Source organism: Phyllobates terribilis, unplaced genomic scaffold (genome assembly GCF_046119375.1).
Source record: "Phyllobates terribilis strain yellow unplaced genomic scaffold, ASM4611937v1 Scaffold_1__5_contigs__length_1240528914, whole genome shotgun sequence".
In the NCBI taxonomy this organism is placed as follows: domain Eukaryota; kingdom Metazoa; phylum Chordata; class Amphibia; order Anura; family Dendrobatidae; genus Phyllobates; species Phyllobates terribilis.
This window is the reverse complement of record NW_027362761.1, coordinates 1,078,821,442-1,078,838,781: the sequence shown is the minus strand read 5'-3', so window position 1 is coordinate 1,078,838,781 and position 17,340 is coordinate 1,078,821,442. Positions and strand designations below refer to the sequence as shown.

Here is a 17,340-nt window from a genome sequence, read left to right as displayed (position 1 = left end):
CTGCTTACACGCCTATTGCCTATTATATGTGCCGCAAAATAGAATGAAGAACGGCTCCATAGACTTCACAGCAGTGCTCAGCTGAGCACTTCTCCTCCTTTGTTTCAGTGATTGGTGGGTGTCAGAACCTGGACCCTCAAACCTTCAAGACATATTGAAGGCACTTTGAAAGTGCAGTTGTATAAAGCTTACCCGACTTTTGATAACAGGCTCTCATGTCTGTACATGTGGAATAACATCATTACTGGCTGTTATATGACTCTTGCATATTTTTTTTCCAGTATTTTTTATTCGTTTTTCCTTTTGCAGCCTCGCTCTCTAATTTTCAGTTCTCTCTTAGCTAGTAGGCTGAGCCTATTCGCTATGATATCTTCGATGTACTGCACACGGACAGTATGAGGGATTCCGGCTCTACTATCTTTATATAGCACATACTCAGAAAGAGCATCAGCATGGAGGACATTATACAGCAGTACTGAGAAGGGTAGCTGTGAGTCCAGTAATGGGGCGAGAAAAACACTAACTAGAAAGCAGAAGCATGGGTCAGTGTCTCCCTGCCTCTTTCTCCCTTCTCCACAGACTTTCATAGGCAAATGTAATCTGATCCTTCCCGTGGTTATGAACCATGATAGATTTTAGTTTTTTTTTTTTCCTTCAGAGCTAATGATTTGTTCAGGAAGCGGTGTGGAGGGAGAAGAAATGGTTCTTAAGTGGCTTATAAGTGCAGGAAAAAAAAATATTTCACAAAGTTTCATATATGCACTTGTAATTGATTCATGCAAAGTTTGTTGACAAAACAGACCATTTAAAGAGTACCTATCACCAATCAGGGGCTGTCTTTTTATTTCATAAAACAATGGGCAGTCCCAGATTGGTGAAATTTTCTAAATATAATCTAGCACCAAAACCTCACAGAGGTAGCCCTAATGTACTCAGATAGGGCCAGACTTTCTAGCAAATTCCAGCCTGAACTTCTGGGTTGGGGGATCCTGGCAGCATGAAATCCCACAACTTTACACTGCTGCTCTCATGGTGAAAGAATAAGATCTGGCTCTTTCCACTAACCCAGCGCTGCCGCATACTTTCTTAGGCTGTTGCTAAACAGTCACCGCTATAATGATGTTATGTTTGGCAACAGCTTAAAAGGTAACCAGTCACCTTGGAAAACGCCGGAATGGGAGAGAATGAACTTAATTGCTCCCAGGAGATGCCGGCTTTCAGTCATGAAAGTGTGCAAGGAGCGGTTAAATCCTCCGCTCCCAGCACCACTTACTGTACTGTGAGTGACGGCTGTAAGCACACCCCAACACTTTGAGGCTATGTGCCCACGATGCAGAAATGCTGCAGATTTTTTCCGCTTCTCCCTGGCAGGAAAAACGGATTTTACATGCGTTTTTCCTGCCAGGTAGAAGCGTTTGTCAAGCGTTCTTCACTTGCATTTCGCATGTGGGTTATCAAGCGCTTTTCCAAGCGATTTTAGCATCATTTGGAAAAGTGCTTGACAACTTGTTCACACTATATAAATCCATGCAACCGGCATATATAGTGTGACCAAGTAATAGTTGAAAAAAAAAAAAAAAAAAAAAAGAATAAGAATGGTAAAAAATAAAGATTATATTTACCTTCCGATGGCCCCCGGTATTTTCTCCGCTCCGTCCAGTCTGTTGTATCGGTCGCGGTGGTGTTGAAGGACCTGCGGTGACGTCATTGAGTCATGTGACAGGTCACACGACTGCCGACGTCAGCCGTCACGTGACCTGTCACATGACTAAGTGACATCATGGCAGGTCCTTCACACCACCGCGACCCATACAATAGACCGGACGCATCGCTGAGGAGGCCGGGGGACATCGGAAGGTAAGTATAATGTATTTTTTTATTTTAAATTCTTTATTTAACAGTTTCTATGGCACCTGGGTCTGGAGGAGAGTCTCCTCTTCTCTAAACGCGGGTACCATCCGCTCATAGAAACTAGTGTTGAGTGAGTATGTTCTGACCGAGTATGCTCGGGCCGAGCTCCGAGTATTTACAGCTGCTCGGTGATATGGTTGAATCGCTCCCGTGTGCATGATTTGCAACTGTTTGACAGTTTTATTACATGTGAGGGATGTCTATTTCTTACACATTCCTCACATGTAATAAAACTATCAAACAGTTGCAAATCATGCACACGGGAGCGATTCAACCATATCACCGAGCAGCTGTAAATACTCGGAGCTCGGCCCGAGCATACTCGGACAGAACATACTCACTCAACACTAATAGAAACGCATATTATCCGTGTGTACAAATGTGCTGACATGGATATTAAGCGTTTCAATGCAAGTCAATGGCGGCAATTACGCTGCGTGTCCGCAAAATTAATTTTCCACAATGATAATCCGCAGCGGAAATTTCCGCAGCATGTGCACAGCACATGCGGATCATCATTGGGGACCATGGGGCACGTATTACCAAGCGTTTTCGCTGCGGAAATTCCGCGGCAAAAACACTTGAAAAACGCATATATGTATATGTGCATAGCGTGCTGTTAATTAAAATGTCGGGCTGTGCTTACAGCAATCACTCGCTGTGTACTGAGTGCTGACTGTAGCCTCTGCAGACCCGCCTCTATGACTGAAAGCCGGTGACTCCTGTGAGGAAGTAAGTTAATTTTCTCTAGCTAGATGTACTTTCAGTAAGGCGGCCCAGGAGCATTGTAACACTATTTACCTGAAGATTAACCCTAAATCTGCAGTTAAACAGCATTTGTGAAGGTGACAGGTTCACTTTAAGAAAGTACGCTGCTGTGCTAGACTAGAGGAAAGAGCGACATATCCCTCTATCAGTGCGACAGTGGTGGCGGAAGGTTGCAGGATCTCGCACTACATATCTGGATCATGGTTACGACCACTAGCAACTAGATAACTAACTGTGACTATCAGTGGATGTAACCATGGATACCTAAGGTCCTGCGATGCTCTGCACATGAGGAAAGAGACATAGCGAATCAGAAAAAATATACTACATTTCTAATTGGAGATATTTGCTAATATTACTATTATTACACCTACTACATATTGGGATAGGATCTTGGAGATGGGAATACCCCTTTAAGGATACTCCTGTGAGGTTTTGGTACTGGATTATATATTGACAAATCATCAATCTGGGGCTACCCACTGTTTTATTAAATAAAAAAAGGGCAGTCGGAGACTGGTGATACTTATTCTTTATAGGGAGTCAGTCAACAGGCTTTTGCTATGTAATCTGACAGCACCATCATGTAGGGAAAGAGACCCTGATTCCAGCGACTTACTGGGCTGTGTTTTGCAGTTTCAATAAAATCAGTGTCTTATTAGCAGGAGATTATCACTTCAGGACAAGCTGCCCTTGTGCGTAGTAGTCCAACGACACCCCCACCACTGATCAATATACATCGTACACCTCCGTCACTATACATTGTACACAGGAAGCTGCCAATCAGTAGTGTGGGCAGGGTTATACAGGGCTCAGCGTTCTGAGCACTGCTGCATCTACAGCAGAGAAAACAGGGATTCTATCATAACTGCTGCACCCAGTAAACAAAGTGATACATAGCTGGAATCAGGGTCTCAGTCCTTACATCATTCGGTTGTCAGATTACAAAGTAAAAACCTAGTGACAGATTCCCTTTAAGTGCCAAAAAGACTCTGCGAAGTTATAAGAAATAGCTGCAAAGATACTTACAAGACGAAAGATTACATTGATTGTATAGTTTGGGCAGCGTCTGCGCTGGCAGTTTAAGTGATCTACACGCTATCCCATGTCATTTATTGTGAATCTGGTCATTATTTTACATTATCTGACCATACTGTAAGAATATAATGAGATATTTTGGAGCACAGTACTCACCTTTTTAATCCTACGGCACGGACATCTCAGTTTAACTTTCTGGGTGCAATGGGGCAAACAATTCCCTTGGTGACAGATCTCTTTGCAGCGATGTCCACATGGCAGCTAGAAGGTCACAAAGCAGAATGATTAAAAAGTTTGTTATTTAGTAGCCCAAATAAATAAGAGAATGGCCCCTGCAAGTTATATTGTATCCCACATGCTGATGAATTGGGGTCCCTTCGATCCAGAGGAGCCACTATCCACCTACACTGCACCAGAAGACGTCAGGGGGCAATTACTTTTTATATTAGGCTGATATATTACTATGCCATTAACCCATTCACAACCAAGACCTTTGATTCCTACATTTCCACATCATCTTCTCACAACAATACATCCTAACGGCCTATATATTTTTTTTATTCAACATTTGATCTTTATTAATCATTTTGTGGTAACGATTGGGTATTAATATATACAAAAATAAGACCAGTATCTTTTAATTTCCTGAAAAATGGGCAAAAGCATACAATGAAATTTCATTCTTGCCATTTTAAAATTATATTGTGGTACTGTGTTAGCCAGAAAAATCGATGTAAACACTTTTATGCCCAAAAATGACAAAAATATTCTCGGAGTGATACCTTTATTGGCTAACTTGAATTTTTTCTTTCTGGTTAGCCAATAAAGGTATCACTCCAAGAATACTTTTGTCATTTTTGGGCATAAAAGTATTTACATCGATTCTTACAAAAAAAAATGTAAATCTCTCACTTTCATGTATATGACTATAACGGCACAGTATTGGATATTTCTCTGATGAAGCACTGTTTTAGTCACCTGACCGCTGCAGCCGATCGCAAGCTTCAGTGGTCCTATGACAGTGCAAACCACCAGAATGGTCGGCTTTGGATCACTTGGGATGACAACAGGTGAGTATGCCTGAACTTTTTGAAAGTTATTTAAGTCGGCAACAATTTTAACAGATCTGATACATAAATATAAAAAGGAGAAATAGACGGCAATGTCCTTACTCTTTGGAGCAAATTTAAAGGATGGGCCCTACACTAAAAATCTTTTATCCTTAATGTGTGTAAATAAATATATAAAATATTAGCGTTACAGAACGTCAAACCTTCAATACGATTTACAATCAATCATGTGTTCTACATTATTTGAATCTTCGTTCTAAATTGAGTGGAAAAGCATGATTCAGTGTCAAGTCCAGATGGAAATGTAGTCTGAAGCGATTACATTAATACCGCCCGATATCTACGGCTTCCTTCCACAGGAAATCTGGCAGCTTCCATCAAATGACACCATGTGAAAATGCAAAGGAAAGACCTTTCACGATGTTGAGGTCTTGAATATGAAGAGGCCTGCTCCAGCATGATGGAAAAGAAATTCTGGTCAAGTACAAACCATAAAAGTAAAAGAAATATCACAACTGCAGCCAAGACAAATAGTTCATGTCTGGAGAAGGGTAATAATGACATCTCCGCAGCTAGGCTCCACAACGCTCCAATCCACCAGTGCCAAAGTACGCCGCTAATTGCCACACACTCATCACTCCAATAACACTTGTTTCCTCATGGATTCTGGCCTAAGTATTTGCACAGGCTCCTCAGGACTTTTCTGGAGGCGAACTCCGTGGGAAACGTTGTGTCAAGCACGCAGTAAACCTGTCCGTTACATTCTGTAATGATCTTAGCAGGGACAATAATACAGAAATGCCATATTTCCACAAAGATCATTTAGACCAGTGATTGTCAACCAGTTGCGGGTGAGACGCAGTTGGGCAGGCAGTTCACAAAAGCAATCATACTGCATGTGTCTGTATATAGTTACACAAATCCATGGGTTAGTGATAAAACTCCATTTTCTGCCTGTTTTGGTGTTCCACTGGGTTCAAGAGACACAATTTACGATGGGCTGACATGGACTATGACTGGTGTCATTCTTCACCTTTCCTGGATCCAGTGCAGAGGCCTCATCCTTCCAAAGCGTGCCTCTGTTCTTCTGGTTGTTGTTCCCGACATGCGCTCAGGCCTTATAGGATGACTCAGGCCTCTGAGTATTCAGGTAGTTGGGTGTCCACATTGCTACCGTGCCTTCTGGCTTTATCAAGGCTTTCTGACAAACTCAGATCTGCTGCACTGCATGGTAGCTCTGCTGGTCCGTTCAGTGTTGGTCTTTATGACTAACCCAGCTCTGCTCCATTTCTCAGTAACTGCTGTACTGTTGCCATTGTGCAACTCAATTCTGCTTCACCGAATCTTCTAGCTCCATTAATATGCTACATCGACAAACCAGCTTTGCCTTTGAAACTCCTCTGCAACTCAGTAGTTTAACAGGTTCTTATTTGATGAGTCTCCTCCACTTTCTTGTGGATTACAACCAGGGCTGTGGCGCCGAAGTCGTGGAGTCGGTGCCCATTTTGGTGGAGTCAGTATAAAGCTCCACTAAAATATAAAATAAATTGAGTGCAGTAGTACGATGTGCTGAATGTTTTTTCATAAGAATTTGGGAAAGTTATGAAATGTCCTATAAATGTCTGTTCTGTTCCTGATCTAAGGATCTCGGCTTTTAGTTGAGATGAATCTGTTCTGTAGCCTTTATGTGGGTTTGCTGCACCCTGGTAGTGCATTTAGTTCTGAAGATCTGGGCAGGTTAACACTGCTGCCCCTTTTTTGCTGTGTTTTTTCTTGAATCTTGGGGGAATTTTAATTCTTCTTAGTGTGGCTTTGCTTTCTGTGTTTAGCATAGGGACTCGTAAGCATGAGGACCGTTGTCGCGGGTTACGAGCTTGCGTATTTTGGCCAAACTATAGACTAATACCTCATATATTATATATATTAATTTTTGCACTTTTTTATTCCAGGGTTCAGCCGGGCCCATCAGTGCTGGCATTATAAACTGGGGTGTCTGTTCCCATGGGGTGCACTTGGATAGTACCGGGCAGCACGCCTAATCTAGTAGTATGGGCGTAACTAATAGGCTGTAAGCCGGATACTGTGCACTACCTTGGTGTGAACAGCACCCTTTACAAGCCTCTTTGTGTGCAATTCAAATACTAGCAGTCACCCCCTCCATGAAATGGTAGGTTGTGAGTGGTTGTCTCATCAGTATTTTGCACCTGTGTAGCCACCATCTTTATATGGGTTTGCTGCACCCTGGTAGTGCATTTAGTTCTGAAGATCTGGGCAGGTAAATACTGCTGCCCCTTTTTGCTGTGCTTTTTTTTTCTTGAATCTAGGGGGAATTTGAATTCTTCTTAGTGTGGATTTGCCTTTTGTATATAGTATATTGCATAGTTACAATTTATTAAAGTTTTTTTGTGTTCTAAAGTTGTACTCCAATAAATGTATTTTATGTTTTCTCTAAATAGTTTGATTATTGTATCATAATGGTGATGAAATGCCTGATGTTACCATTTTACTACAGTAAATTTATCACTTAGGCTGCAGTGCCCACTATGCGTTTTTCAAGCGTTTTTGCTGCGGAATTTCCGCAACAAAAACGCTTAAAAAACGCTTGGTAATGCGTGCCCCATGGCCCCCAATGATAATCCGCATGTGCTGTGCACATGCTGCGGAAATTTCCGCTGCGGATTATCATTGCGGAAAAATACGCAGTATGTCCATTCATTTTGCAGAAACGCAGCATAATCGCCGCCATTGACTTGCATTGGACCGCGTGACATACGCATCACTGCATCTGCACACGGTTCAATGTGCGGATGGTACCCAGGTCTGGAGGAAAGGAGACTCTCATCCAGACCTGGGTACCATAGAAACTGTAAAAAAAAAAGAATTTAAAATAAAAAATAAAGATTATACTTACCTTCTGATGTCCTCCCGGTGTTTTCTCCCCTCCGTCTGGTCTGCTGTATGGGTCGCGTTGTTGTGAAGGACCTGCCATGACGTCATTGAGTCACGTGATCAGTCACATGACTCAATGACGTCACTGCAGGTCCTTCACACCACCGCGAGCCGCACAAGACACCGGAAGCAGCAGAGAAAACACCGGGAGGACATCGGAAGGTAAGTATAATCTTTATTTTTTACCGTTCTTATTCTTTTTTTTTTTTTTTAACTATTACTTGGTCACACTATATAAATCCATGCCGGTTGCATGGGTTTATATAGTGTGACCAAGTTGTCAAGCACTTTTCCAAGTGATGCTAAAATCGCTTGGAAAAGCGCTTGATAACCCGCATGCACAAATGCATGCAAAAACTCTTCACAAACGCTTCTACCTGGCGGGAAAAACGCATGTAAAATCCGCATGCGTTTTTCCTGCCAGGGAGAAGCGGAAAAAATATGCAGCATTTCTGCATCGTGGGCACACAGCCTTACATTTGATGAAGGAGTCGGACGTTTGGTTTACCGACTCCACAGCCCTGACAACTCTTATGCCTGTTGCTGTAAACTCAACTATGCTCCATCGGATCCCATGATTCCATATTGCTCATCCTATTGCCGTTCTGCCAGAACAGCTTCTGTTGGTCCATCTGGATCTCCCAGCTGCATTAATGCCATACGTCTGTATTGTATAATTACTTCTCTTATCTGGACTAAGGGTCCCAAGGATCCACCTCACCAGATGAGACATAACATGTTGATGTGAAGGCATCACTATGTTCTGCCAGTACAAAAATACTGATTAGATGTGACTTGGACAACCCTTATTCATATAACTTATTACGGATGCTTTTGCAAAAGCAGAATAATGTTACAAAAATCAATTCCACTTCTGGAAGAATCTGCTGGTCCTTGCACTTCATGGGTTGATAATAAAGTTCAAAAAAGTACTGTATGATAGAAACTGCTGGAGAAAAACAAACAAAAAAAAAAACACCGTCTATGGTGGGCTTGCCAATACAATTGCTAGATCTCAATTTTATCAGGATATGTTTTCATGGGACCTTTTCTCTGCAGATGTCAAACAGCAGGATTCCATTATAGAAAAATTGTGGCTTCCCCACCCATTGCAAAGGATAAAACACGCATTGGTAGCCATAGCATAAATTGACAGTGAGCTGGTCAATTTACGCCGTCGTCTTACCTTGCAACATAAGCTATAAAATCTCATTAACATCGATCTTACTGTAAATACGCGGCTGGTTTTCAGCATGAAACTTCGCAACAAAAGATCCTTTACGTATACCGCCCATAAGAACATACCCAAGAACAAATATGGGATGAGTTTGCCATAAATATCTTCAAAAACTAACATAAGGCTGTGATGAAGGTAAAGTCTAATGAAAATAGAGCAATGATAGAAACAATTTTTTTTTCAACTTTTTGAAGACTGAGACCAAGGAGAGAAGAGGAAAAAAAATACCAAAAGAGATTAAAATATATCCCAGGCAGGATGAAATGTAAGAAAAAGAAAAGCAAAAAAACATTCATCATGAAGTTATAAGACTTTTAGCGTTTTTATTTCGGCCAGCTGTCCCAAAAGTGGTGTAGATTACAACAGCAATGGACATTTCTGGAGATGGTGCACTGCAGTTGAAAGATGTTTCAAAATTCACTAAAGAAGCAAACACCCCTTAATGAATTTGGTGCATCTTACTCCAGCGTTCTCCTTCATTAAGACTGGCGCACAAAACCCCAATCTCAATGAATCGAGCCCTTAGTTCTTCAATGAGAAACAAGGAAGTGTAAATTTAGCTTGATGAAAATAAGCCTCGCAAGGCAAGCAGTCTCTAAAACCAAGGAGTAGTGTCCATCTAAGGTCCACATGACTGTAGGCTGGAATGGAACATGTGTAGCCGTGTAGGTTAACACCAATGAAGAATAAGTTACATCAGCTTTATAATATGAAGTAGTTCACACTAGATAAAATAGATTTCTTTATTAGGTCGCAATGAATTAGGCATGGAGCAATATCAGAAGGAAGACGTTGGATGTAATGGTGACCTTGCATGAGCAGACCTCACAACGTGGCACCAACTAACATGATTCTCATCAAAAGTCCATAGAACAAGCCAAAAAATATCCAACCCATCTGAACTGAGTAGAGTACACACTCACTCTGAGGGCACGGCCCCACTATCAGTATTCGGTCAGTATTTTTTCTTAGGAGTGGGAGCTAAAACCAGGTGAGGAACAATCAGAGAAAAGGTATAATACAAACAAGTCACCAATTCTGCATTTATCACCCACTCCTGGTTTTGGCTCCCACTCCTGAGAAAAAATACTGACCAAATACTGATAGTGGGGCCATAGCCTGAGTGATCAAAAAGGAAGCGGTCACCAATGGAATTCAGCATGTTATATTGTGCCATTAGTAATACATATACAGTAGTGGCTGAAAATGTTGGCACCCTTGAAATAGTTCCAGAAAATGAACTATTTCTCCAGAAAATTATTGCAATTACACGTTTTGTTTATCTCCTTTGTGTGTATTGGAACAGAAAAAAAAACAGAGGAAAAAAGGCAAACTGACCAAACCATATTTTGCAAACCATAAGACGCACTCCAAATTTTTAGGAGGAAAATAAAAACTTTTTTTTTTTTAATGTATTAAATGGGCTTTTGTCTTACAGTCCAAATTCAACTTACCGGTAGGGGATCCCAGGAGGCAGGGTTGCCGCTGCAAGAAGCCGGCGGCGGCAGGCGTGGGCCGATGCTGCTGGGACTGGACTGGGAGGAATGGGGTGTCTCGGCAGTGGGCTTCAAGAAAATGTTAGTGGCGCAAGGCAGGAGCGGAGTCATTAAGCTGAGATCTAAATCTGAGCATGCGTTGCCTCCGGCGGCCATTTTCCTGAGCCCCACCGCTAGGAGAGCAATGTGCAAAGAAGGGACTCCGCCTCACATTTTGACAAACTGCAGTCTAGCTTTTTTATGTCTCTGTGTCAGCAGTGAGGTCCTCCTGGGTCTCCTGCTATAACGTTTCATTTCATTCAAAGGTCGACGGATAGTTCGCGCTGACATGGATGCACACTGAGCCTGCAGGACAGCTTGAATTTCTTTGGAACTTGATTGGGGCTGCTTATCTGCCCATGTCCAGAGAGATTAGCTACAGTGCCATGGGTTGTAAACTTCTTGATTATGTTGCGCACCGTGGACAAAGGAACATCAAGATCTCTGGAGATGGACTTGCAACCTTGATCTTTTTCAACAATTTTGGTTCTCAAGTCCTTAGACAGTTCTCTTCTCTTTCTGTTGTCCATGTTTAAAGTGGCACCCACAGACACACAATGCAAAGATTGCGTCAACTTCTCCCCTTTTTATCTGGTTTCAGGTGTGATTTTCATATTGCCCACACCTGTTACTTGCCACAAGTGCACAAAAGGTGTAAACAATTTCGTCCGGCCCATTTTTGAGGTTTTGGATGAAATTATGTTCAATTCGCCTTTTTTTCCTCTCTGTTTTTTTTGTTGTTCCAATACACAAAAGGAAACATGGGTATAACAAAACGTGTAATTGCAATAACTTAGCAAAAGTGGGCATATAGACCAAAGCTAAAAATATAGCACTTTTGCAAAGAAAGCCTTTTATAAAGCCAGCCTGACTATTCTTTAAAGGAAATCTATCAGCAGCTTTTGCTATGTAATCTGAGTGCAGCATGAGGTAGGGGCTGAGACACTGAATTCAACAATGTGTCACTTATTAGGCTGTGGGCAATTGTCTACTTACAATGAAGAAAAAAAATCCAGCTTCCAATAAAATCTGAATGCTTTATTGCAGAAAACGTCTGATTTCCCTTTTTTGAGAAATGAAGACTATCATACAGTTACAGTGGTTTATGAAAGTATTCACCATCCTTGGCATTTTTCGTGTTTTTCTACATCACAATCTGGAATTATTGTTTTTTTTTTAGGGTCTGCATCAGTTCATGTAAAGAACATGCCTATAAGTGTGAACATTAGGTTTTCTTTTTATTGCGAAGCAAACAACAAAAATAGGACAAAACTGAAAACTTCAGTGTGCATAACTATTCACCCCCCCCTAAAGTCAGAACTTTGTAGAGCCTCCCTTTGCAGCTGCAAGTCGCTTTGGATAAGTGTCTATGAGCTTTCCACATGTTCCCACTGGGATTTTTGCCCATTCCTCAAGGCAAAACTGCTCCAGCTCCTTCAAGTTAGATGGTTACCTCTGGTGAACAGCAATTTTCAAGTCTGACCACAGATTCTCAGTTGGATTAAGATCTGGGCTTTGACTAGTCCACTCCAAAACATTTACACGTTTCCCCTTTAAACCACTCAATTGTTGCTTTAGCAGTATGCGTAGGGTCATTGTCTTGTTGGAAGGTGAACCTCCGTCCCAGTCTCAAATCACGGACAGACTGAAACAGGTTTTGCTCAAGAATATCCCTGTATTTTGCACCATCCATCTTCCCCTCGACTCGGACCATTTTTCCTGTCCCTGCTACCGAAAAACATCCCCACAGCATGATGCTGCCACCATCATGTTTCACTGTGGGGATGGTGTTCTTGGAGTGATAAGCAGTGTTGGTTTGGTGCCAGACAAATATTTACCTTGGTGGCCAAGAAGTTCAACTTTGGTTTCATCTGACCACAGCACCTTCCTCCATACATTTGGGGAGTCTCGCACTCATCAAATTCAAAACAAGCCTTACACGCAAAAATTGTAAAGTAAAGGTTTTTTAATGCCCACTCTTCTAGAAATGCACCTCTATGGAGTGTATGGTTTATTGTGGTCGTATGGACAGATACTCCAGTCTCTGCTTGGGAACGCTGCAGCTCCTTCAGGGCTACCTTTGGTCTCTTTGCTGCCTCTCTGATTAATGCCCTCCTTGCCCGGGCTGATAGTTTTGGTGGGCGGCCATTTCTTGGCAGGTTTGTTGTGGTACCATGTTCTTTCTATTTCATGATAATAGATTTGATGGTGCTCCAGGGGATAATCAGAGATTGAGATATATATATTTTTTTATAACCCAACCCTGATTTGTACTTTTCAACAACTTTGTCCCGGACTTGTTTGTAGATCTCCTTGGTCTTCATGGTGTTGTTTGGTCAGTGGTGCCTCTTGCTTAATGGTGTTGCAGCCTCTGTGGCCTTTGAGAAAAGGTAAAGTGTATATACTCACAGACATGTGACACTTAGATTGCACATAGGTGGAAGTCATTTCACTGAGCATGTGACTTATTAAATTAATTGCTTGCACCAGAATTTTTTAGGGGCTTTATAGCAAAAGGGGAGAGTACACATGCACATGCCAATTTTTAGTTATTTGATCCCATAAATTTAAATGTATGCCTGTAATTTTTCTCACTTCACTTTCTTAGACTATTTTGTGCTGATGTCTTACACACAAACTGGATTACAAAGTTATTTAAACACAGGTTGTAATGTAACAAAATAGGTAAAAGCCAAGGGGGTGAATACTTTCGCAAGCTACTGTATACGCAGAAAAAAAAGTTTAGGGTTCTCAATTTCTTGATTATCGGAAACAAGATTGAAGACTTTCACTGCAACGGAAAAATGTACAGACGAGCCATTATCTATTTCTAACACTAGCAGATGATCTAGAAGAACTTTCTCACACATATGTTAAACACTTGGACCTTGTCTTAATAGAAAAAGACAAAATGTATCTCAGACACAAACTATGAACTGTCTGTACATACTTTACAAGGCACGATGTGCCCTCTGGCAATTTATGCGAGAACATGCTTTGTGCTAATCTGACACCACGGCAGGTAATGTCTTCCAGGACGCCAATTTACTTTTTTTTTTTTTTTTTTTTTTTTTGCAGTTGAAAATTCTTTATAACTACCAGAGTTAGCTGTAAAGCCGGTAATAGATAGTATTATTTCTCCAGATGTACAAAGTAAAGGATTGTGGTGACTGAGCCAAGAAATTACCAAAATGTAACAATTGTATCCATATGACCTTTGCCATAATACTCATTTGTCTACAGTAAAGGTAAAACAGATTCACTGTGACTAATATCATTAGAGATGAAATGTTCATTTTAGTGGTAAAATAAACCCAAAATACAGAACTAATGAGTTGCAGAAAGATCTTCCAAATGTGCGCTAGTTCCAGTTTACGTTGAAAGGGTTTTCCAGGAATCAAGTTTTATTGTAAAAACGTGTCTGCACTAGTGTTGAGCGATACCTTCCGATATCAGGAAATATCGTATCGGATTGGATCGGGCCGATACCCAAAAAGTATCGGATATCGCCGATTCCGATACCGGAAACCAATGCAAGTCAATGGGACACAAATATCGGAATGAAAATAAACCCTTTCTTTCCTTGTAGGTTAATTCTACATGAAGTAAAACAACTAAGAATAATGTAGAATGACATGAAAAGCCGGCAATTCATCAGCGGCATTCACCGGTACCCGACAATTTACAACAGAAAGAATAGAGCATCACACATAGATTAGATAGATAGAAACATGTCAGTCACATATATATGAAGTACAGTGACAGTGTTGCTTACTGTACTTGTCATTTAGTGTAAAGGATTTATTTAAAAAAATAATAGTGTTTTCATGCACCGTCTCTTTAAGAAAGCCGGCCGGCAATTCAGCATCTGTACCCGACAATTTAGAATAGAAAGAATAGAGAATCACACATAGATTAGATAGATAGAAACATGTCAGTCACATATATATGAAGTACAGTGATAGTGTTGATTACTGTAGTTGTCATTTAGTGTTAAAATAAAGGATTTATTTAAAAAAAAATGGCGTGGGATCCCCCATAATTTTAGTCTCTAGCGGAGGTTAAGCAGACGGCTGGGGCAAATGTTTGAAGCCTGGGAAGGGGGTAATACCCACGGAGCTTCCCAGGCTACTAATATCAGCCCCCAGCTGAATACCTAGCCTTTACTAGCTATTAAAATGGGGGAACCCCCCAAAAAAAATGACGTGGGGTCCCCCCTAATTTAATAGCTAGCACAGGCTAGGCAGACAGCTGGGGGCTGATATTAATAGCCCAGGAAGGGAGCCATGAATATTGCCACCCTCCCAGGCTAGAAACACCAGCCGTCAGCCGCCCCAGAAATGGCGCATCCATAGGATGCGCCAATTCTGGCACTTAGCCTCGCTCTTCCACGCTGGCCTGGTGCGGTGGCAGGGGGTAATAGGGTTGGGGTTGATGTCAGCTTATAATGCCAGCTGACATCAAGCCCAGGTTAGTAATGGAGAGGCGTCTATAAGACACCCCCATTACTAACCCCATAGTCAAAGTTAAAGAAAAACACAAACACCCAGAATAAAGTCCTTTAATTGAAATAAAGACACAATCCTTTATTGTTCTAAATTAAACCATACTTACCATCACGCCCATTCCAGCTGAAGCCAACGATCTCCTGCAATAAAAGTAAAGTAATAAAGCAACCTCATCCTTACCTTTCCATGGTTCCCACGACAGCTTCAGCTCTGCTACATCGAGATGACAGGCTGGACCGCAGCAGAACGCTGCCATCCAGCCTGTCATCCCGCAGACACTGAGAAGCGCAGGCATGCTTGCGCTCCTCAGTGTCTCTCTGTGACGTCATCCAGATGAGCCGAGTTCATGTCCAATGAACTCAGCTCACCTCATGCACGTCACTGACAGCGTGGGAAAATTCTCACGCTGAAGTGCTGAGTGCAGGAGAATTTTCCCACGCTGTCAGTGACGTACATGAGGTGAGCTGAGTTCATTGGACATGACCTCGGCTCATCTGGATGCCGTCACAGCCAGACACTGAGGAGTGGAAGTATGCCTGCGCTTCTCCATAATTTTTTTTTAATTATTTCATGAATTTCCTGAAATAATTAAAAAAAAATTGACGTGGGGCTTTGCACTATATTTGGGTCCAGCCAGGTACAGCAGGCAGGAACGGGCTGCCCCCAACCACCAGCTGCCTATTTGTACCTGGTTGGACACAACAATATAGGGAAGCCCTTTTTTTTCTTAATTATTCCATGAATTTCATGAAATAAAATTGGGGGATGATATTAATAGCCCAGGAAGGGTGCCATGAATATTAGCCCCCTCCCAGGCTAGAAACACCAGTCGTCAGCCGCCCCAGAAATGGCGCATCCATAGGATGCGCCAACTCTGGCACTTAGCCTCGCTCTTCCACGCTGCCCTGGTGCGGTGGCAGGGGGTAATAGGGCTGGGGTTCATGTCAGCGCCAGCTGCCATGAAGCCCAGGTTAGTAATGATGGGCGTCTATAAGACACCCCCATTACTAACCTACAAAGTGTTAAAAAGAAAAAACACACTACACCCAGAAAAAAATAATTTATTTGAAATAAAACACACAATTTTATTTAATTCTTAGTTTACTAAAAATAATAGTTACCTGTCCACGTTCCTGCGCTGATCTCCCATGCACAGCTGTCACATCTGGAGATGGTGACAGCTGTCATGGCTGCTGTAAGCTCACGCTGCCGGGAACACGTCCGCTCCCGGCAGCGGGAGCCACTGACTGAGGTCACCGGAGTGCATTCAGGCAGCGCAGCTCCGGAGACCTCCTTTACGGCACTGCTGTACCGTGGGAATTTCTCACGATACAGCAGGGCCGTAAAGCAGCTAACCGGAGCAGCGCTGCCTGAACTCCGGTGAACCCGCTTATGCTGTCATTCTAGCGGCGGCAGCGGTTCAGAGCGGTCACATTCTATGTGGCTGCTCTGAACTGGAGATCTTCGTGGGACACTCGTGGACTACTACGGAGGGGTAAGGATAAGGTTGTGGTTTATTATTTTATATTTTATTACAGGAAATCGATGGCTTCGGGGAATTAGGTGTCTAGGTGAGTATAGGTGTAGTTTTTTATTTTTTACTTTATTTTAGGTGGCGATCGGCGGGGACAGGTAATGTATGAACTAATTTCTTTTAGGTAACCACTGGCCACCAATGACATGTATTTAACATTTATTGGGGACACAGTAGGGCAATTTAAATAGCAGGATCAGTCTGATGGGAACTACTGCTCCCATCGAGCTGATCCTGCTGGCAGGAGTGGACGGGGGACAGACATAGGCCGATGGGAGTAGTAGTGTCACATCGGCCTATGTCTGCCTGCACGCACACACACCGCACACATCGCACAGACACCCCGCACACACACCCCGCACACATCGCACAGACACCCCGCACACATCGCACACACACCCCGCACACACACTAATCATGACGGGTCTGGGAGGTGAGGCTGACCTGTGCGGCCGTGGGAAAGTTCATGTGAGTTCATGCAGTCAAGCATGAACTCACATGAACCCTCTGAGGGCAACGCGGCGACTTCAAATGAACAGCTGATCGGCATCACCTGATACCTCAGCTGTTCATTTGAAATAACCGGCGGGAAAGCGCAGCACAGAACGGGAAAGCCGGTGGTGAAGTCTTTTCACTGCCGGCTTCCCCGCCCGGGTCCTTCACTCCCCGCTCCTTGGAGCTGCGCTCCCCGCCCGGTCCTAACTTACGATCGGGATGGGAGGTGGCGAGGGGAGCGGAGGATCGGGGTGGGAGGCTGCGGGGAAGCAGTATGGGGCTGTGTGATTGTTTA

At 42.7% G+C, this 17,340-nt stretch overlaps 1 protein-coding gene across 2 annotated transcripts in view; it reads right to left on the bottom strand.

Moving 5' to 3' along the window:
• Nucleotides 1-17,340, bottom strand: part of NFXL1 (nuclear transcription factor, X-box binding like 1) — a 133,609-nt gene that overhangs the window by 16,535 nt on the left and 99,734 nt on the right. For both annotated transcript variants that reach the window (XM_073645534.1, XM_073645533.1), the window contains exon 20: nucleotides 3,874-3,978. In XM_073645534.1, the coding sequence (XP_073501635.1) occupies nucleotides 3,874-3,978 (105 nt within the window). The remainder of the gene's footprint in view (nucleotides 1-3,873; nucleotides 3,979-17,340) is intronic.